Genomic DNA, 23,985 nt, shown 5'->3' with positions numbered 1-23,985 from the left:
GTGCTCTAATCCAGACCTCTGAATGTACCCTTTGAATATACCATTATTTGGATTACCCCACCAATTCCACTCACGAAGGGTAGATGTTTTCGACATGCACCTAAGGGGCTCACGTTCCTAGTTAAACAAAAACAAAAAACAAAATTAAGGTTAGTTACCATGAACCAGACTTATATTCTACCTTCTATTGTCATAGTAAAACGACTTACCTGGTTATTCCAAATTGCAGCTGCTATGTGAGTTTTAAAACTCGTAAGTAAAGATAGATCAATGGGACCTACTCGAGATGGCTCAGTAGGCTCGGTATGTACCTCAACATTACTATCCTGAGTAGTAGCTACATCTTCAACCTCTGCGTCAACATTACTGTAATCAGTAGGAACTACATCTTCAACCTCTGTAGTATCCTCAATGTGATCTTGGGAGCCGCTCTCTGTCTCCTCGCGAGGTCGTGGGACGCTGTCTATTAGGTCGGGATGATGAAGCTTCAGTAGTACCCTGCGAATCCTCTTCATATCTAAAAATAAACAATATTCGGTACATAATCACAAAACGGAAATAAATTCGTGGACAATCAAAAAAGAATACATATTCAAAGTGGAGTAGATCAAAACCGAAAGAAATTCGGTGGAGTCCTGAAAAATAGAAACAAACTCGGTGGACTACCATGAAACAAGGTAACAATTTGGTGGTAACCCACCAAAGTACAGTTCAATTCGGTGGACTACCACCTGAAGCAATGTAATCATTTCGGTGGAATCCATTTTCGTAAAACTAGGTTCGAACTACCCAGAACCTTGAAATCGAAATCGAAATCAATATCAGACTTTGGCTTTTCAAAAGTAAAATAAAATGTAGGCTTAATCAACACTTAGAAACGTAAATATATAAATCAAATTTGAAATCAAACCTTGAATAAGGATTTGTGAGAACTTGACCTTCAATGGCTTTCGAGTTTGCAGAGATGGAGATAGGTGTGATGGTTCTGTTTCAGAGATGGTTCGGATTTGCTGGAGGAATTGGCAAAAGGCTTCTTCGATGGTGAGCAAAGATCTGCGATGGCAAAGGGATGAGTTCTTCTATGTTCTGCGATGGAGGTTGGTGTAAATGAGATGGGGTGTGCGATGGGGTGTGCCTGCAAGAGGAGAGAATTTTCGGTGGGATGTGGCTGGATATTAGATAGGGTGGGGTTTGATTTCGGATGGGGTGTGGCTAAAAGGGAAGGGGATTTTCGGTGGGTGGTTAGGGGATGGGGTTTATAAGGGCAATTTAGGGAGAAAAAAAAGGGTTTAATGAGTAATTTGAAATTTTATTAAAATTTAGTGGGGTGTAAAGAATAATTTATGGGGTTCATATAGAATTTCCCTTTTTTAAAAAGCCTACACCCCAATTACTCCTTTATATGCAAGGCCTACCTACCGCCCGCTTACCGCCTAACGATTTTTCCAACATTGATTTTTATAATTTGATTTTATTGAAAAAGTAAACATCCAGTCCACTGTCGGGTTTTTATTTTTGGCCACTCAACACTTATCTTCCAACAAAAGGAAAAAAAGAAGAAATTAATATAAAAATAAAAAGTAATACAATTGAAGTTTACTAAAAATGTATGTGATCTTGTACATAATCTAAAAAGGGGGGAAACAAGGAATCTGAAAGAAGGAAAAAAAGATGTAAATTAGCCAGTGCTGCCAGATAGATCTCCAGAAATTGCACTTCCATATGAAGCTGATCCAGTTTGAGATGCAGTACCGCGAGCCTTCTGGATCTGCCGTATCCTGAAGGCATCTCTTGGGAGTGGGTGGCTCTGGACCGAAGCTTCCTCCTCCTCTTGCCCTACCATTCATAAGATATTTTGTTACTGAGAACTTGTCAATACTCTCCATATAACATTTAGGAACGCACGCATGCGCAGACGCATTAAGACAGCTTGATTTGTGCTCAGCACAACTCATAAAAGCGGTACTCATAAAATAATGATTTCAATTAGGGGTCTGTGTCGCTCATGCAAAGACTATGACCTTCCTAACAAATTCACAAAACCAATGCCAAGTGCATACACAGCCCCAGCTACTACGATTTAGTAATGTCAAATCCATGAAACCAGGGCACTGCCACGTCCATCAGAAACTGACTAGCATGGCAGTTTGATAAAATGACGATCTGCAATATAGCCATCAATGGCCAACATTACCAACAAAAATTAGATTGTAAAAAGCACAAATATGAGGCCAACAGGGTCTAGCCTAGTGGAAAATAGCCTTGACTTGCAAGTTCTAAGCCCCATGGAATCTTGGCAGTGCGTGTGAAAAAACCCCCCTCCCCCTTCCTAACTTTGGGTTTAAAAAAATAAAGAATGAACATGAGTGTCCCTAGTTACACTGCGTCTAGTCCATTTTGAACATAAATTTAATCATGTCAATCTCAGAAGAACTTCGGTTAGTACTTTCCTTCTTTGACATCTCTCTTAGAGCATCTCCAACCGATGTGTAAAAAGTGCCACATAGACATTTAACGGCTAGAAATAACATCTCACATTACTCCAACCGATGTGTTAAAGCTGATGTGGAATGAAGGCTGGAGGTTGAGATGTTATTTTTGATATCCCAAAAGCAAGATGTCAAATGAATATTTTATTATTTTTAAAGATGGTTGTTACTTTCATTTATTATTTTCCTTTTTATATTTTTTTTCTTCATCTTAAATGATTTGACTGTTGCAATAATTATTTATTTGACATATCGGGAATGTAAAACTGTGTAAATGTCAAATTGCCACATCAGCCATCAAATTTAAATTTGATGTTTAGTATTTGACATCTCCCTTGGAGATGCTCTTAATGGATGGAAAATTCAATTTCAAGAGGCACGTGACTTGGACTCCTACAATATCTTTCTGAACTAGTATACCAACATATATATCACCACAAAGAAAGAAACCACTTACTATCAAAATGTTTCCTTTTCCCCTTGGCTGGCTTGAAAGATGACGCACTTGGGATGGGATGAGACTTGCTTGAAACAGAAAGGTCACTAGTGGAAGGAGCAGGTATAGATGGCAATGGCATTGGGGCAGCCCCTGACTTCCCAGGCTGTGGTGCTGGTACATCACTTTGCAAACAAATTGACAACACAACATCAACATCTGGTGTTGGACCTGAAAATTTCAAAAAAACAAAATTTCCATTCAACAGCGGCATAAAGGATCAGGGGTCATGAAATATGGGTAAACCTTCATTACCAATGACAAACACCATAAGATTTAATATGATAAGACCAAATAAACTCACCATGCAATTGACAGATGGAAGAAAAAAATTACATAGTCAATCCGGATCATAATTTTTTAAAAAGAAAAAAATTAAAATCAGGACACCTCCGATTTTGAAGTCCTCAGCAAGACCAATTCCTTAATCTATGGGATCCTAATATTCTCATTAATCTATGGGATCCTAATATTCTCAAATTTTATATAAATAGATACCCACCGGATCAAGCATCTTCTGAACATTTGTCACAGGTCAAATCATACGTTTGTCAATTGTCTTCCCATATTTTATGAAAGTAGCAACACACTACGCATGAATATTTATAAACCCCTCACAAGAATGACATTTCAGTCCAAATTTTTACTGGTCTATTCTGACATACAATTCAAGTCAGAATGGCTTTAAATATACAGACTACAAAGTTTGTAAACCGGAAGGGGGAAAACACATTCCGTTTAACTGAAAGAAAACTTCAAAATTTACCCTCAACAACTGGCAAATTTGATAAGAAGGCTACCAAAGCAGGCGGTGTTGCTTCTAATATTTCATCAAACGCACTCATTGTTTGACCACCTACTGCTGCAATCACAGGATTTGGCAAGGATTTAGAAGCAGTGGGAACTCCAGCTGCTGTTGTGGTCTGAAAATTCCCAGCACCTACAGTAAAAGAAAATTATGAAAAGAAAAGACTAACAGATAAAGTTCAATCACTGAACTTAAGCTATATAAATCCAAAAAAGCATGGTACAATCACATCTATGATATATTACAATATAGAATTAGACATTCTTGAAACTTCATTGTTTTGAAGAGGTTAAAGAAAATGAATCATTTAAACTATTAAAACTATTCACAGTATATCTGAAATAAACAGACTTATTTGATCATGGTACAATCACATCTATGATATATTACAATATAGAATTAGACATTCTTGAAACTTCATTGTTTTGAAGAGGTTAAAGAAAATGAATCATTTAAACTATTAAAACTATTCACAGTATATTTGAAATAAACAGACTTATTTGATCATACCCCATCTCATCAAGTTGAATTAAACTATGAGAAAAATCCCTAAAATTCTTTGACATTGATGCCCATAAAGACAGCAAAATTCTATCCCCTCCAATAACATATCCGCTTTGTTCCTCTTATCCAAAATTTGTTATTTGTCTCTCTATCCGAACTGTTCAAAGAACCACCGTAACTGCGAAGCACCATGAGGCATTATTTTATTTTATTTTTTGTGGAGTTAATAAGTTAAAAGCTTCAACTTAAATGTGATAATAGATCTTCTTCTTCAAAATGTTTGACGACTTGTGTTTATTACCAAACCAATTCCAGCATATCACCACAGACAGTCATATCCAAGGAATTTAAAGATGTAGTCCACATCAGGAAACAATTACCATAAACCTCTGGAAGAAATATTTCTAATTCACAGAATCAACAGATAGCTTAAGAAACAAAAAATTACAAGGTCGTAAATACATCCCATTTAACTGCTGAAGACTCACCCACTTTTGATCTATCTCTATTATACACGTTCAAGTTACTGAAATTTAAAGCTCAAGACCAATTTTTTTTCTTTCACCAAACCAGTTTTCTATTTCTTTGAAGTGTACTTTACTGTTATTTTATGTATTGCATGAAATTAATCAGGCTCACTAAATATCAATTAAAAATTATAGACTCCTGATGGCAATATCAAAGCATACTGCTTAAACATATAAAGCAGGTAAAATGCTGTTATATAGTAACTAAGCAGACAAATGAATTGCCTACCAGGTTTTTGCCGTGGATCATAGATAACCATTTGGTTAGTATCTGGATAAACTACTTTTGAAGACACTGCTAAATTGCTTGTCAGGCCTGTAGAACCCTCATCTATACAGAAAGGGCAGAGATTACTAAGTAATAGCCAAACAGTACCAACTACAAATATAGAAAGGGCAGAGATTACTAAGTAATAACCAAACAATAGTGTACCTACAAACCCAAGTCCATTCAGCATAGTTGACTTTTCCACTTTCTTATTGATATTTTTAGCAAGCCACTGAAAAGCAGAAACAGGGTGAGGTACTAATCAATGGAGAAACAAATAAATTATAAGTGAAGTGATGCAGCAGCCATAAGCCCACAACTAGGTTATAGAAGAATTACGCCTCTCACTTAAAAAGAGTAGGTCCACTTACGGATTTTGTCATGTCAACAGGAATACAAAATCAAACCCTCTACCAGAACGCTTAATAGTTTACGACAGCATGAACTCAATGTAATAATGCTTGCTCTTAATCTCAACTTTTTGGATTAGGGTAGGTACGAGGCTGTGTGTGTATGTGTGTGCTAGGAAAAAGGAAAATACTGATGAAGAAAGCTGTTAATAGTTTCAATGGACACATTAACAAAATATTTTCATTAGAGGTACCTCTTGTCGGGCTAAATGATCCAATTCCTTTGAAGAGCAGGGCCAAAGATCCATGAAACTGTATCGTGATGCAACATCTTGCAATGAACTTTCCAATGATGAAGGGCCCTCTTCACCTGTTCCAGAAAGTGCTTCTTTTTTTCTTCGCTCAACCTATATGAATCACAGATTCAATAGCTTATTGCTTTGGTTGGAAGACGGATCAAAATTAGCAACAATAATCTAACAATACCTTTTTATAACAAATTCAATTTGTACAGACAAGTAATTGAAAAAAGAAAAAAAAAATTTAGGATTTAGGGCTTAGTATCCCATGTAATGTTTAATCCTGGAGCTATATAGCTTAATTGACAAAAATACATAAAACGTCTGTAACTGTACACTATTTTCCTTTCTAAAAATCAAAGAGAATGTCAGTCAGGTACAACTGTATCGATGAAGGCAACACAAATTCTGTTCTTAGTGTCCAGGCAATTATTATTTTTTATATATAATGGAACTGTCAAATAAATCATAGAACAAATCAGAAGCCAAGGTGATTCAGGACACATAGGGCCTAAATTTATTAGTTTCCTAATGTATTTGTTAGTTTCCTAGATTCTCTAGTTTTCCAAATTCTAGTAGGATTTCTACTTTTCCAGATTTCCAGATTTCTAGTTTTAAGTTTCCTATTTTATTTGGGTTAGGATTTCTGTTTAAGTTAGTTTGCTATAAATACCCCCATGTAGTTCTTTAAAATGGAGATTTGGATCTGGAGTAAACCTTCTCTTAAAACTATGTGATTTCTGTCCTTCCTTCTCGGTTCTCTGATTTCGGTCCTTTCTTTCGTCCCTTCGATCTATATTTTCATCTCCTCGACCTCCGATATTCTTCTTGTTCTACTGTTCTGCCCTTTCTTTCGTCTTTTCGATCTATATTTTCGTCTCCTCGATCTCTTATATTCTTCTATGTTCTATTGTTTGAGTGCTTAATCTAATACCTATGGGCTGTACTACCTCACAAGGGTTGGAGGAACTTGTTCTACCAAATACATAAACCAGTTTGCCAATTCTTGCTAAGTAGAGAGACTCACAGTTTTCACCATTATAGAGGAGCCCATTCACATAACAAAACTTTGACCAAGGGCAAACAACCCAAAGCAAAAATATTGCTTTACATAGATAGCAAAATAGTCAGTCACCAAGGAAAAAAAAGGACCTTAAGATTGAAATGGAAAAATACATCGCAAACCAAAAGGAAAGATCATATTTACTACCTTCAACATGCTAGCTAAATCTCCATAAGTTTGCTCAAAACTGGTGAATCGCTTCCATACCTAACAGGGAAGATCCATCAGAATCTTGCATTCAATATTAAAAGAACTGAGAAAACCTATCACTGATATGTTGAATACATTAATAATGAAGCAAAGAATGCAGCATAACCTATCTTAAATAAAAAACAGGCAGGAAAACAATAAATATTTGATTTCGACATAAACATCAGACTCAAATTTACAGAAATATCGATATCCGTGACCATAACAGAAATTATGGAAATAAGCTTAAAACGTGAAAAAAAAATTTGAAACTTTCATCCTTGGAATACATTTCTCAATATATTTCACTAATATAAGAAGAACCTTGGGACTGTTAGCTTAATTTGGAGATTCAATGTTTTTAAAGGAGAGGCGCTTTATGTCTTCTAAAAATCTGGGCGTACACATTGAGGTTTAAGCTTTCTTAGACATAAATTATTATAGTTTAATATTTAGTATTGATAGATTGTTCAGTTTTATCTGTTAGGTTTGGGCTACATCAATCACTTTACTTTTGGTAGCCCAAAGCTGTTTTATTTGGACTCTGCTGCCTCAGCTAGTCAGCTTCAGTAAATACACAAAAACAAGGAGCAAAATGTCAAAGCATAGAACCATAAACAAACCCCAGGAGTCTTAAGTCCAAGTGATCAATGAACTGTTTCATTTGAAAGGCCAAAAAACCAGATATCAAACGGTGCCGTATATGCCAAAAAACTTTCTTAGGGAAAAATATATTTATATTTGAGGCGATCTTCTTCCTAGAGGCTTTTGCCTCTGAAACCCTAAATACATTCGTGCCGCCTTATTTCAAGCCGATATCATGGTTTCAAGAATATTAAGCCCATATTTCGGAATATTGGTATCGTGGGGTCCATAAAGTCATCACCCCCTTTCCATATCCATCTCCTATTTTTCTGATATATGGACGATATTTTCATCAAAGAAAACAACCTAGTTTTGTACTGTACATAGGCTTAAGCCTCAAAGCTAGTGACGAAGTCCAAATAAGTAAAATTTAATTTTGTATGACTTTTCCAAAGAAAGCAAAGCTCTGAAGCTCCAATCCATTCGGTCCTTTTTGTCTTCTTGGTAAACAAAAAGTACATAGAAAACATAAAGAAAGTAAACAAAACATGAAATCCACAAGAGATAGTAAAATAATATTAAGGATCCTGCTTGGACTAACAGAACAAGCATCCCAACAACTTATCTTCAACATCTCTACAATTTTTCCCTAGCCAAATACTACAGATCAGCACCCAAAGTTGTAAAACTAAATTGAAGTAAGCTACCTAGTGTAGAAGAAGTTTGGAATGATTAATCATGTAGATGACTAGAATAACTAATTGTAACAAATCCTGACTTCAGAAATAACCTACCACAGGTAGAAATAGAAACTCAATACAAGCGAGAGGACAAACACAAACACACGTGTATATTTATTATTTACATGACAATAGGTGTCTACCTCAACAGATTCCTCTGATGGTAGTGAGCTTAATGCCCTCTCAAATAAAGCTCGAATATTTCTATCATCATTTAAACGAGTTAAAAAATCTGCATACCTGCAACAATAAGGACATGATAATCAATAAGAATGCAATAACAGATACTTCAACACACAATAAGAATACATCAACAAGAGCATGAATATCATATCCTTCAATTTCTGTTTTCTTTTACCTAAATATGACTAATAATATGAAATACAAATTGCCACTGTTAGTCACATAACAAATCTGCCTCAAATTCACTACTTGGACAACCCATATCTATGTGCCACACAACACAACGAAACTCACAGACAATAATACTGTAATACATACATCTGGGGCCCATATTTATGTGGTGTGTGAGCAGCATTAGTTGGGATAAAATATCACAAAGTTGAGTCTCCGCACAAAAAGTAGGGCCACATCCCACAAGCATGAATAGGATCCAGATGTGGGGGACCTACAGGAATCAAAAAGTAAAAATGAAACCTTTGGGTTAATAATTTTTTAAACTTGATAGGCTAGCGGTCTAGGAGAGTATAAGGTCTCTCCAAAGTATGCTGTTTCTTACTAAAAAAAATGTCCAATCTGAGCTACATATTACTGAAATGCAGCCACAGGTAGAATCCATCATGCCAATAGGATTAATGCCACAACAGTGAATTGCACTTGAAACAAAAAGAGAGCTCTTCAATTCCCCAAAAGGAACCCTTTCCAGAATTCCTACTATAGGATCAACTTACTAAGTGTATTGGACACTGCATATAACATTTCACTTCCATAAATCCTAAAATAAACATCACCATAGCAATTTGGTATGCATAATCTATGGAAAGGACATGAACTCACTCAAGAATGTACACAGGCTCATGCATAAACCGTTTCAACCCAGCTTCAAAAACATTGTGTGCCATCTGCATGGATGTAAGATAATAGTAAATATTTGTTTCGTATCAGAAAAAAATAATAATTATAAAAAACGTCCCTTAACAGTATATTAGATTATTGTCCATTGTCCCAACTATTGGATCTTTGGTTCGATGTGGATGGTCCTCCAAAGTGTAGTGTCTGAGCTCTAGGGTACACACTGCACCCAGTACCTAGGACTCGGGACCCTAGACAGGGACCCTGGAATAGAGACCACGGATCCTGGACGTGGGACCTAGATCATGGATTCTGAGTGTAAGGTCCAAAGTCTGAGGGTCCGGGTTTGGAGTCCAAGGCCTAGGATTTGGAGTCTGATATCTAGGGTGTTGGCTTCCCAAGTCTAAGTCTCGGGTGTTGGAGCCTTTTGGCTAAAGAGACTTATAGTTAGGGGATGAGCATTCCTAACCTATAATTTAGGAATGTGCGTTCCATTGTTTGGGCATGAATGGGAAAGAGTGTTCCCAAACTAAATATGTGAACCAAACAATGGAACTGGCCTTCTATAGGAATGCCCACTTTATTCCAATGCATTCAAATGCAGATTCCATTCTATTCCTTGAAGCAAAACACAACTAGGAGAAATAAAGTTGTGACAAAGTTTTTTTTTTCTTTTTTGGGTAAATAAAACAGAGAAAATTTTATAGACTATATAATCCAAACACAGATAAATGCTATCTACAGTTTCAGCACTGATTACAGCTAATCATGATAACATTGATTTTAACTTAAAAAAACCTTTGGATCCTTGTCAAGACAGAAAGCCATCATCGCATAAGCAACATAAACATGGTACGTGCAGTTTGGAGATTTGCGAGCATCTAAAAAGTACTTGCGAGCTGCTTCAACTCCTTCAGTTCTCCTTAAGAAACGAATGAACTGCGGTGAAAAATACTAACATGAGATTCTTCCCAAATAATGGACAAAGTTAGTTGTAAGCTGCAGAATACATGTAATCAAATCTCTATTTTCAATCAAACAAATGTTCGGCATAAATAATGTTATGGTGGAGAGGCCTGCAGGATTACTTATATAAGTGAATTAACAAATTAAAGAGCTTGTGAGAAAAGTTTAAGCAGCAAGGAAGGCCTATATAGAAAAAACAAAACAACAAAAAACTTCGACCGTATCTTCTAAACTTAGGTTGGCCTATAAAGTTCCAACGGGCCAGCCAGTTTAAAGCCCATTTATTTTAGAGAAAAATAATACATAATATTATTACATTTATATCTTAAATTCAAGTCTATTTCTTTTCTCTAATAATATATATTAAAATTTAATGTTTTCTTTATATATAAAATAATGATTTTGTTTTTCAAGTTTCAAATTTTAAAATCCAAACAATAATCTAGTTATTTTCTAATTAAATGTACTTTAAATAAAGTTATTGGCCTCTTTTCAACAAATAATAAATCTTGTTTGTATATACATAATTGTAAAAAAGATTTAAATGAAGTTGTAAAAAAAATTATAACAAAAAAATGCAATACACAAGTCAAATTTGGCATAGGCCCATCACGGCCCATTTAGTGGCCTGGCACGAGCACGACCCAAGCCCATACGGGCTAGGGCCATGGGCTCAGGCCGGTATTGATGATTTTCATAAATGGACGGGCCTGGCATGACCCGTTTGACACCTCATGAAACTAGAAACTCCTATTTTACAAGAAGAGTCATCCAATATAAGCTACAACGAAGACTTAACCAACTCTAACATGAACTCACTATAACGCCTCAAACACAGCAAAACGTGCAAAAGCACATCTATTACAAACTTCAAACGAGTCTGAGATGAATCACAATAGAGGGACCATCCCTAAATTGCTTAGGAAAAGATGCCCACAAGGAAGCAAAAGAATCCAATTGCGTCCCAAATAGAAATCAACTCTTCTTCCATATCTCCAAAAATTGTTCCATCCATTTCCCATCACCACCACCCAATGCCAAAGGGTAACATCTCTCTACCAAAGCCCCCTCCCCAAAAATATCTCAGTCAACAAAGAATAACAATTTCATGAAAGTCGAAAGCACTGAACAACCTGGTGCATATCTATGACACAAATAAGCAATTTACGAAGATAACACAAATGATTGACCCATTGTTTCACACAACACATGCCACTGAGGAGATCAAGAAGCATAGGCCTCCTCTTTTAAAGCATATCATAAGTATTGATTTTATCATGAGGCACCTGTATTACTAAATTAACTTATTAGGACCAAAGGTAGGCTGAATGGGGTTATCTAGCATAGATTGAAGAATGGTTCCAAGAAGAAAAAAAACGCAGGACCGGAGTCAAGAAAATTACATACATTGGAGGATCATGTCCACTTAAAGATCCAATAGAAAATACTTACCTGTATATGAGCAAGTGCTGTTGCGTTAACACCATCTCCCAAAAGGCTTTCATATATTTTCTTTGTAGGCTGCAAGAAAGCAGTAAATCCAGCTCCACCTCAACTCAACCAAGCCTTCAGAGCCAGAAATTTCAACATCTAGAAAAGAAATTTGTAATCCTAATACCTGAATTGCTCCACGGGATTCTTCCAGCTCTCCATAAGCATACCGAAGCATCTCTGAGTCTGATGAGAGAGAGAGAGAGAGAGAGAGAGAGAGAGATTCTTAAGCTACTTTATGCCATTTAATAGACAAAGGGTGAAAACCATCCAAAAAAATTTCATAGGACCACTACACTCATGCTTATATAACAATCAAGCCAAAGCAGCAAGACAAAAGAAGTGGCCCTAAAAGTACTTCAAATTACCAGGAAGAGCCTTCAAAGATCTCTGAAAAACTTTAATTGCGGCATCTATTGAACCACTTTTTGCATGCCACATGGCATAGTCATACCACAAATCAGGATAATGGTATAGATACATTAGACACTGGAAACCAACAAAATACAGTTAGGAAGTCAGAAATAAAATTTGAACAAGGAACAGTGAACAATTGCATAAATAAAATGAAATAAATGTACACAATTTTATGAAAGTATACTTTCAGTTATTTGTGTGCATAATTAAGTGAACTCATATAATTAACTGCACTCCAAATATATGTTTTTGTTCATGATGGTTGAGTGAATTTAAAAAAATCAAAAAGCAGAGCATCAGATCTAGAATAGGACTAAAATACAGTACACGAGACTACATTTTAATTCTACTGCATTAGGTACAATAGCTCCACTCCACTCCACATTATTATACAACTTGCATGTGTAGGTGATGATTAAATTAGATAAGACTAGTTAGACAGAATAGCATCCCCATCATAGAATAGAGGATTACAAAGACACGAGGTGACCAAAAGAGGATAAAAACATACAACAATTAGAAAAGAAGATGGATAAACAAGTAAATTTACATGTCCAAAATTGAGATGCGTTCAAGCCAAAAGAAAAGATTCATAAGTGTTCAAATTATCGACTTGTACACAAATCCCAATCATCGTGATAAGCAACACGAAGTATCTAGGAATATCCAAACATGTACCAATAAATTCTTTAAAATTGAGGAATTCATAAGATTCACATAAGCTATTTTTAGGTTAATATCCAACAAACTTAGAGACAATCTAGAAAATCTTTACTAATTTTATGAATTCAAGTGATAAAAAACTATATCATATTTTCTCTACCTGCTCATAAGTGAAAATAATTCGCTTGTTGGATGATCCATTGTCTATCCTTTGTGGATTTCCTCTGAAATGCAGTTACAAGAAAATAGATTAAAATACACAACATTCTCAAATGAACTACAGAACAAATAAACGTGACAACAAAACTGAAAGAACAATAATAACTATGAGCATGCAAACTTTGGGGCAAGTTATTCATTTTTATTTTTAACTATTTGTAATGTCAATCTTTCTTCAGAATCATCACATAAAATACATGAGGTTTAGGGTTCAGGGTTCCATTTCATTTCAGAGACTTCTGTAAGCTTGATATACATTATTTGCTTATTCCCTGGCAGCTTAAGATTTTAGGCCTAGTGGTTTTCAAACATGGTATCAGAGCCTTCTACATCTGCCTCTCCATATGCAGGATGGGTCTGCAAGTGAGTGGCAGTGTAAGCTTGATGTGCATAGGTGGCCCATTCCATGTCGGCTTAAACTTTTGGGGCTAGTGGTTGTCTAAAACCTTAAACTCAGTGGAGCTACATCCAACAACTGCCAGTAGAAATATTAACCTGTATTGCTCTATATACAAGAACTTTACTCTCGTAGTTATCTAATCTTAGAACTTTCTAATTCATGGAAGCAATGAGCACATGTGGTCAATCATATCATTTTCACATTTGAAATATCAGGGCATTCTCAGGAAGTACCAAATCTCTTAAAAGGGTAAAATTTGCACATAAGCATACTTATTTTTTTCACATAGGTCCCTACAAGCATCTCATTCTTAAAGTGAAAAGGAATCTGCAAATAAAGTTAGTAACAGATTGCAGATTAATAATAATTCATGATCTATCATGTCTGTGACGATAATGAATACATAACCACTAAAAGTGAAAAACAGTATGGAACTACTACTTACTTTTCAAAAGCTAACAACTTCTTCCATGCCATCCACTGCAATTCTTCCTGTAAGAGCACAACACATAATTACCATTTGCCATTGCAAAATATACATGAGAATTCCAATCTGCAAACAAAGATGTGGTTCTCATACAGCAAACAATGGCAAAGACCAGGAAAAATACGCCTGCTTGTTGCCATGTATGAAGGCAAGTCAATAAATGTCTAAGACTGCATATGTTACATTACACCTAAAAAATCAAGACAAATCCTCATACAACTTTTTCCACCATGGGTCGACAGTAATATGAAAAATCAGACACTAAAAGAACATTTAAGTTGCAAGTTAATTGTGTTTCCGAAACAAGGCCAGCAACCTTGATTGTATGTTTGGACAAGAGATACCAGCTGAGATATAAAAAACATCAGCATCTGTGAGCCAACAAATCACAAATTACAGCACAATAAGCAAAATTGCCTTGTAAGAGCCAGTTGGTGGTACAGCAAGCATATTCCAGTCAATTCCATCAACGTACTTCTTCCGCTCCCTGTAGACGGCCCTGGCACTGTTAAATTTGGGTTGATATTCAGATAACAGTCCTTTTGCCTGCTTAATGCAACATCATCAGATTTCCAATCCTTTAAATGTCTTTCTTAACAAAGATATAGAACCCAAGCACACAGACAGACAGTCATACATAGTTCATATCACATTTGCATTCCAAAACCGAAAAGTTACCAGTTGACGGCTGACAGAATTTTCAAAATTTTCATATTCCTTCCAAAGTTGTTCAATGTGATGGGTAGGAGTAACAATGGCTTTCTGGTATACTTTCCGCACAGCAATCATGCGTTGTGACTCTTCCTGTGTGCTTAAAGCCTGCAAGATCACGTTTAAAAAATTAGTGCCCTTGACATCAATAATTAATGAACAGCAGCTACAACAAAAAATAAGTGCAGCATTCTTGCCACCTCCATCTTGTTCTCCACACCCACCTTTAATAATTTTTTTCTTTTTAAAATTTGTCCCTATATAAAATAACTGTAAGGATAATATATTAAAACAAAACAAAAATTCTGAAAAATTCTAGAACATCCTGCCATGAGCCATGGGAACTACCATGCACGGGTAGAGAGGTCATCTGCTGACCCTTGTTGAGAGAGTTAGCTTCGTTGGTATCAAAAAAATGTGTCCAAAAAGAATGTCTAGGGTTGGAGTTTAGAGCATTCTTGTAATATGAATCTATGGATTGATTAATCCCTTTATATTTTAATTGGGGGGGGGAGAAGAAAAGTCAATGGGGTGAGAAGAACGAGGGACAACAATAGCAGTGCTATTCTAAAACTAAGGCTGGAAATTCTGGTTAATTAGTTTCAGGATGAGATGCAGCACATTGAACAACTAACTATTTGGAGCTTTTAAAGACTCAGATGTGATATCAGATTTAACCTGCAGTTTTCCTGAGGCAGCAGGATTGTAGTCTGCTGTTTAAAGGGAGTTATGCGGAGGACAACATACTAACCAGATCAACGCCTACAGGTAACATGACACATAAAACTGTTTATTAACTAGGTTCAACAATGTTTATAACCCAACTGATGTCTTAAATAAAAAGGTCATTTCAAGTACACGTTAACACATCGACATAACATGACTATTAGATGTGTAATTTGAGTCATTTGTTAGTTAGGTGAGTTCAACAAAAACACAAGCTGGTTAATCGGGCTCATAAGGTTTTGACACATACATGATCATGCTCAACATAACCCGCTAAGATTGTCTGCATTAGAGACTCAAAAATGGGTATCCGTGAAGAAAAAAAGCATGAGGAGGCTTTTTTTTTTATCTAAAAGAAGAGTCAGTCAGATTCAAAAGGTAGATCTTGTTTCTGTTTTACAGTAGTAAATATAGTATGGGTTATTAAACAAATCCTAGAAGCCATAAGTAGAGTAAGTTGATATTATAAAGATAATTAGTTTACATAAGTAAAACACTTGATGTTTTCCTGAATAAAGGCCTTCCCCAGATTGCAACTCTAAAAATCTTGATCCAACAATTTTTGGTGTAAAGTCCATGGTCCACTGCAGCGAATAATAGACTATGTCTTTCTTCTATTTACATCAAGTGGTACAAGAGCCACTCCATCAAACCTGTGATTGTTCCAGATATGAGTACTGATTGTTCCCTATCAGTTCCCATCAATACTTCAGTATTCTCTCAAACTCTGAGTAACTTCCTGAGTTAATGCTTTTCACAGATTTCAACTTAGGAAATCTGGGTCCAACAGTGTTTGATAAGAATCAAACATTGGTCTATTGTCAGAAGTATATCTTTTTTTCGGTATATATATATATATATCCCCTTTCACCCCAAAAGAGCCCTAATAAAAGTGAACATAGAGGAAGAAAATAACAAACCGGCAAAGACTTTAAAAAAGTGATGTACTCCATCCACACAGGCCCAGATGCTATATCTGCTCCTGGTAGCACATGCAAAGGAATAAAACAGCTTTAAACCGCACTGAATTAGGAGCATGTTTCAATTCACTAGATGAACCAAAATGCTATATAATGTAAGTATAAGCAGTAAATGCATAGTTAATAGTTACATCCCTTGGTTAAAAACAAATATTTCATAAACATATCATTTACATGTCAAAATAAATAAATAAAATCTTACTTATTAAAGTGAAAAAAGAAAAAGAAAACTTAAAAAATTGGTAAAAGAAAAACTCAAAAAATCAGCTTGAGTAGTTCACACATATATAAAGAGCTTCATAGACAAGATCCCACTTCGCTGAAACCACACTATTCAAACAGCACTTCATTTTTTAATACATTTTTATTCCCGATTCCAACATTGTTTATTTCTTCAGGGTGTAGAGTATCTTCAGAGCTTACAGAGCCTAAACCATTACCCCTAAGCCCTAAATGGATTTTTGCCTGCCATTCAAATGGCAAAGGACCCCTAGACATAGATCCCACTTTCAGTTTAACTCTATCCTTTAAACATTACTAACTTCAAGTCATTTTATTTAAAATCATATTGCAGATCCAAAAAAACTGAAAACTCAATCAAACGCTATCAAGCTGAAACACTTCAGTACTTATTTTTCTTTACCCACAAATGAGAGAACCTAGCAAAACTAGGAAGTGTTTAAATTTTCAACTAAAAGAAAATGAAGACAGCAGAGTAAACATTAACACGCATCCTAAAAGGCTTAAGTCAAAAGACATACCAACATAACTAAGCATAAAATCAAAAGCTTTTCTAGTCTCTTCCTGACCCTCTACACCCTTCTTGTCATTCACCTTTCTGATGAAACGAATGTAGCATCGCCTACAAAGCCAATACAATCAAGACAATGAAGCATTACAAATCATTAATAGGAGAAAGACATTTACAAACACAGAAGATTTATTTGTGAGGAAAGTAGAGTAATTGTATGAAGAAATGAAATTTTAGTGGAAAACAAGAAAACATGGTATCTTCTGTTTCTTCTGAATATATAATTTTCTAAAAACAATGCTATATATGATTAAGATCTAAGTTTTTTTCTATAGAGTGTTTTATTTTGTTCTTTTAATTGAAGCTTGTCATCTATTATACTATTTACATGCAACGTAACTGATATACTATATTTTATACAACACATTCTAAATTTATATGAAACTCGTCTGTACTCAAGCAAATAAAGTTCTATTTATCTTCTCTGCAGACTGCTCATGCACTAATGTTCAAAGCAGAAGAATACCCCAAATTTCTCAGCTCTTCATTGCCCCTTCTCAAATAAAGAAAATTCATCTGCCCCTTTTCTTCCCAACTTAAAGCAAAATACTGCACATTTTACCCCCAACTTCCAGCCCTCAAAAGAACGCGAATAAGCTGAAATTATCTGTTGCCAAGCATTAAGTTCAATCAACACAAAGCTCCCACCTGGTCAAGATTAATTACACTACAGAGAAATCAAAAGGGCTATGGTAAGTCCCAAAGAGGGTCGAGACACCTTTACCATAAAAATAAAATAAATCAATCCACCTCCCAAGCAGCCACAACATTATGGTTTGCTTCCACTTTGCTCCAATCTTTCACTATTTTCCTTCGCGTCCCAAGAATGAGGAGTCACCACAACAGTGCTCCTGGTTAGGGGAAGGTGATGGCTGTTGGGGTGGCGGAGGGGTGTGATGGAGGAGGGGTGGTTTGGTTTTCATCTTTGTAGTTTTGTATTTATCTATTTTATCAATTAAAACTCCATTTGTAAGTAATTTGCTGACATTATCTGTTAAAAAGCATTAAGTCTAATCAACACAAAGCTCCCACCTGGTCAAGATGAACCACACTAAAGAAAAATCTAAAGGGCAACGATAAGGCCCAAAGAAGGCCAAGACACCTTTCCCATATAATAAAATAAATAAAGCCACCTCCTAAAGCCAACTACATAACCCTATATACGATACGTTTCCTAAACCATCCTGCATCATGAGGATATTAGAAGCTGCATAATCAACAAATTTATTCAGGACTTATAAGTTGATAAACACACTGCACATTATGCATATACAAATTTATTTGATTAAGTGGTTTTCACTAGGTGGTAAAGGCATGCAGAAGATGATCAGGTGGGTTCAAGACACAAATCATTGTAATTACTTGTCACATTTGACTCGATCGACAACAAAAGAAGTTCACCTCAATTCCTACTCATTCAAATATAAAAGCATACGACATCATAACATGGAATCACCAAAAAAAATACAAGAAAAAATCTCTTATCAATCAAATTCGGTAAACTTCAACTTAAAGCAAGCAAGATTTTGCAGACAGTATTTAGGCTGTAGAATATAATATACCAAAGAGGAATTTGCAAACAATTCAACAAACACCGGCTAAATATCTGTTTCGTGGCCTCATCATTATTTACAACCATCTGTGCCTCCACATACTGCTTCCAATATTTTGCCTGGAGAGAAGGGAAACAGCAATAATCAGCTAAATACAAAACACTATTTTCCAAACATGGGAAAGATAATGAGATAACTAAACAGATTTTAGACTACTCCAAAAAAAAAAAAACAAAAAAAAAATTAGCATTTATGTGCTCTGTGTCCAGTACTCCTATAAATACTTAACATGAGTTTAAATAAAACAGTTTAAGGGGATGTAGTTTTTGTAGACTTCTATATTAAGTCTTGCAGAGTTCAACATACTTCCTTCACAGATTTATAAGGATTACAAGACTTTTTTTTCCCTCATTTTTTGGGAGATTTCGTGACAAGTAGATTATAAAACCTATCCTCAATGGGTTTTCTTTATATTTTTAAGTCATCTCCATCATATATTATTTTCAGTATCATTTATGTTAATTGATATTTAATATACAAATTTATAAATAAACCCAATCCTAGACATGTATTTATAAAAAAACCCAAGCACTATTTAAACATAGAAACACACCCAAAGTCAACTTTTTGGGTGTGTTTATAAATGGGTTTTGAGTGTGTGTAATGATGGGTTTTGGGTGTGTTTATATGTTTAAATAGTACTTGGGTTTTTTTATAATTTCAACCCCTATTTTGGGTGTTTTAGTGAAACTCCCTATTTAATAAGCATATGATCTGTCACAAAACCCTGATTAAGGTACTTAGGCCATGTTTGGTGAGTTGGATTATGTAGCTGGATAGGATTCATAACCCTAATCAAATGTTTGGTGGCTTAAAAAGAACATGGATTGGATTATGTCTAATCCTACTAGGGCCAAATGCAGTAGGATTATGAATCCTACTCAAATGTTGGGATTATGTCTAATCCTACTAAGCCATGTAATAGCACATTTCAATTAATCCAACCCCTTAATCATGTGTAACACCAAACACATCATTGGATTAGTGTTATCATTTCCAATCCAATGTAATCCAATGCAATCCAATCCTACCTCATAATCCAATCCAATCCCAGTCACCAAACATGGCCTTAGAGAAAAGCTCTCCAAACAAGTGTTTACTTCAAAGAGAAGTACTTTAAGCAACTAGGAGTTCAGATACAAGACATTCTTCTTCAATAACCCAGGGCCAGTGCCCCAAAAAAATCATAGTTCCATTCTTTCCACACTTCACAACTATCCTTTGAAAATAAATATTTTTTAAATCTTAACAGTACAAATGATGGCCCTTCCCACAAGTCACAGCCACTCTACCTAATAGGGCCACAGAAACTTTTGTACTCACTCTTCAACAACAAAAATATATCATGCTAATTCCAGGATGTAGGAAGATAGTGGATATGGAACTTAAAAACTTCAACAAAAATAATATAAGATGCTAATTCCAGGAGTACAAAAGGTCATAATTGAAACTCCAAAAATCACAGAGATCATAATATCCTCATACCCCAACTTTGCAATTAATTCATTCCTTGAAATGAAAAATGGAAAGCTGGCCAGGAATAAGAAAACATTAAATATAGACTAAAAAATGTCTGTAACATACTCAACAAACAAATATTCTCTGCACCCTTAGGTATAATTCAGTTTGTAACAGAAACAGTCAAAATAATAACATGACCATGTCATAAGAAAGAGCAAAGAGTGCCCACCCTACTATGGGATGACTAATGATCAGAAAATACCAACGAAATAGTTTTCAACTCTACAGAAAACACCAATGATCAGAAAACAAGCTCTTCTATTCTCTTCGCAAATGAGCCAGAAAATTGCAAATTGACAAATTTTCCATAAGATAAAAACTTCAACCTAATTGAAACCTGCTTCAATTCCAGGTTAGTCCCAAGAATTAACACCAAAATTCTGGTAATAGCTAAGCACCTTGTGTATCAAAACAACTCTCTGTTAAGCAGAAAAAAAAGATAACCAGCCCTTATACTTGATACTCCAGTGTCTAAGTCATCAGTCTAAAAATTGGGCATGCAATCTATTCTTCAAAACAAAAATAAAAACAAAAACAGAAAAGCAAAATTTAAATAGAACTCCACTGAACAATAGAGTGATCTAATACAACAAAGCCAAAACATAAAAAGTATATTACATATGGCTACACATATAGGAGTGTTCAGACAGATAACATTGGGTATTTTAATAAGATGCATACCATATTTTAAAGTCTTTGGATGAAAGTCTAAACAGTTAAATTTATAAAGGTTTAGAGCATGTAAGTAAATGATATATTTTGAACTAACCGTTTGGATATTCATCCAATACCTTAAAGCATGGTAGTTTTACTGTTAAAAGTACTTAACATTAGGTGCCTAAACATTCCTTGTGGGTTGTCCAAGATCCAAGTTTAAATAGAATTGCAATGAACTAAAGAATGATCTAAAGAACGTAAAGCCACAAGATAAAGAATATATTATTTGTATATATAGCAGTTAGAAGGAACTCACTGCAGTGGGAAACACCGTCAAAAGTTGCTCATATATTGGTGCTGCCTCTGAAATAGGCAAATGCTAAATGGAAAGATATATGAATAAAATTAGGTGTACCTCCAAATAAATTATCCCTAAAAAGAAAGACTGAAATAGGGCAGAGTTGCAGTGTCATACTAGTGCCTCATTGGCTAGACTTTCAGTGGCTTCAACATTGTATTTATCATCCACGAGTTTGCAATCTGAAAAGTTGTATAACAAAAAAAAATTAAAATGAAAAAACAAAACAAAAGGAAAATCTATGAATATATATATAGGGTCAGGATTGGGGGGACACACAAAAGGCCACAAATTTATACACACATTTTCAACCCTTAGATTAAAGCAGTTTAATGGCTAAGATTGCACTGGAAAAGAAATCAATACCCTCTCAACCATATGATTAATATGCCTTGGAAATAACTAGAGCCTTCAAGATTCTACGACAACAACAAGAGCATTCAAAGCCTTAAACTTCTTATCTCACTACATTCGATAAAACTGAACTGCCTGCATAGCAAAAACCAATATCAAAACTCACCTTGATCTCCAACTCGTCTGAACTCGGCTTCCATATGCCACTGTAATTGTAGGCCTGCATTACAAACCCAATATTTTACAGGATCGCAGTGTTCAAAGTTCAAACATCCATTTCATGTGATTTACTTATTAAAAGAATTTAAATGTTCAACGAAACAAGTTGTAATATCCCTTCTGTACGAATATCCAACAATTATCCATCTACTTTCTTATTAAATATTACCAACATAGTATAGATTGACAAACTCCGAACCTAATTAATTAAGGATTAAAAAAATACGATACCAAAAGGGCAATCCCTAAAAGAAACAAACCAATTATCACCCAATAAGGTTAACAAAGAAGAAGAACGAAAACTAAATTACACTTACCTCTTTAATTGACCAAATGCTGATATCAATAACTACTCAAGCGTTAGTTGTCAAAGAAGAATAATGAAATATGGAGGACGAATAACCGAAGGAGAAGTGTAAGGGACAAGGCAATTGGCTTCACAATTTATCGGTGAATAACTGGAGAAAAGAAGGAAGAAGAAGAAAATCGATCAACCGAAGAAGCATTGCATGAGTAGTAGGAAAGGGAATGGAAAAACAAAAACTATTTCAGTACCCTTCAGTATAATTAAAGAGAGTGCACGAAGAAGACGAGGGAGGGGATGGCACTGTGCTGGTAAAAGTTTATTTGTTCAAACCCAAACAATTTTTTTAGGGAGAATTTGAGTTACACCACTAGGTTTGGTGTGGGTCGGGTATCTGAGTTTGAGAGTGATGACTGTCAGGAGCAGGGAGGGGAGGTCAGAGGGTCTGGTTTTTACCTTTCTTAATATGATTTATTTAATTTTTTTAATACATATTATTTTTATTCAATAATATGCCAAAATTGTGTATATAATTGTCTTATGTAAAGAGTCCAGCCGGTCGGCTATTTATAAAAAAGAGGACCCCGTAAAGCCGCGCGGCTATACTGTTTTTATAATTAAAAAAGTAGTATCGCCGACCGGCTATACTATTTTTATTATTAAAAAAATACAGTATGGCCAGTCGGCTATACTATTTATAAAAAAATAAAAAAAGACAGCCTGACGCCGAGGGCACATATGGCTGTGTGTCAAACATAGTCTAGCCGGCCGGCTATACCCTTTTTTAAACAGAAGTATGGTATAGCCGAACGGCTATACTATTTTTATTATTAAAAAATGAGGGTATACCCGGGCGGCTATACTATTTGTTAAAAAGGGCCCGCCTGGCCCTAAAACCCATTTCGCCACGTGTCAAAACCGTATAGCCGAACGGCTATACTATTTTATTATTGAAAAATCTAAGTATAGCCGATTGGCTATACTATTTATAAAAAAATATATATTAAAAAAAAGGACCGCCTGGCGCGTAACGCCATTTGCACGTGTCAAAAATAGTATAGCCGGTGGCTATATTGTATTTTTTTTTAGTATATTATATTTAATCAGAGTTGTTCTGGGAAAATACTTTCTTTCTTTTAACCAAAATGTGAGCTTGCTACTAGTTGAAGGAGTTCGAACTAGAAAATCTGTTTCGAGAATTTATTGGAAAGCCGAATTAAGTCTTGGCTTTATGCAAATTTTTAGGCCAGCATAATTGGTTTCGCACTTTTGATCATAGAATTTCTGTCTTATGTAGAGGTAGGCTGCTTTCCAAGTCCTTGTTTTGAGAGAGAGAGAGAGGGCATATGTTTTGATGACAATTCCATGCGGTATATTCAACAGATAATAGTGTGATTCTGTTAAACTTCTGGAAATTATCCTCATTCTCATCTCCTTGGGTATATAAGGAATCCATAGTCCGATGGAAAGCTGTATTCTTTTGGTTATTTTCTTAGTAAAAGGATGGAGGGGAAGGGAGGAAGAAATCATGGAGAATACATAAAACTAAAACTTAAAATAAACAATTATGTAAATTTGTAAATTTGTCTTTACTTCATAAACCATTTTACATATTTTCTCATATCTCCCTCACTAGCATAACTCTTCTAAACTTTCCTTTTCTTTCTCTGTCTTTAACTAAGATAGCATAAGCCAAAAACATTACCAAACAGAGCCCAAGTTATCTCCAAATGCAAAC

General features: G+C 35.2%; 1 protein-coding gene across 6 annotated transcripts; it reads right to left on the bottom strand.

The window, feature by feature from the left end:
* Window positions 1-1,546: 1,546 nt before the first annotated feature.
* Window positions 1,547-22,686, bottom strand: CSTF77 (Tetratricopeptide repeat (TPR)-like superfamily protein). Of its 6 annotated transcripts, XM_008222901.2 has the most exons (25): window positions 22,499-22,686; window positions 22,261-22,401; window positions 21,891-21,944; window positions 21,488-21,552; window positions 21,329-21,391; window positions 18,784-18,893; window positions 17,172-17,272; window positions 16,351-16,412; window positions 14,672-14,812; window positions 14,411-14,539; window positions 13,952-13,998; window positions 13,048-13,111; window positions 12,176-12,296; window positions 11,935-11,993; window positions 11,769-11,837; window positions 10,149-10,289; window positions 9,336-9,400; window positions 8,462-8,558; window positions 6,952-7,011; window positions 5,697-5,849; window positions 5,258-5,324; window positions 5,054-5,155; window positions 3,752-3,925; window positions 2,947-3,156; window positions 1,547-1,836 (listed from the first exon to the last, which is right to left on the bottom strand). In XM_008222901.2, exons 3-25 carry the CDS (start codon window positions 21,922-21,924, stop codon window positions 1,679-1,681), a joined length of 2,292 nt encoding a protein of 763 aa, XP_008221123.2. In that variant the 5' UTR covers window positions 21,925-21,944; window positions 22,261-22,401; window positions 22,499-22,686; the 3' UTR covers window positions 1,547-1,678. The 6 variants fall into 6 exon arrangements, with proteins under 6 accessions (XP_008221123.2, XP_088901950.1, XP_088901951.1 ...); XM_089045824.1 differs by having other exon boundaries at window positions 22,261-22,686; XM_089045825.1 differs by lacking the exons at window positions 22,261-22,401; window positions 22,499-22,686 and adding an exon at window positions 21,737-21,789 and having other exon boundaries at window positions 21,891-21,917.
* Between the last annotated feature and the right edge of the window lie 1,299 nt (window positions 22,687-23,985).

The sequence above is a fragment of the Prunus mume genome, linkage group LG2 (assembly GCF_029339155.1).
Source record: "Prunus mume cultivar Tortuosa linkage group LG2, ASM2933915v1, whole genome shotgun sequence".
NCBI classification, from domain to species: domain Eukaryota; kingdom Viridiplantae; phylum Streptophyta; class Magnoliopsida; order Rosales; family Rosaceae; genus Prunus; species Prunus mume.
This window is presented reverse-complemented; position numbering and strand designations above follow the sequence as displayed.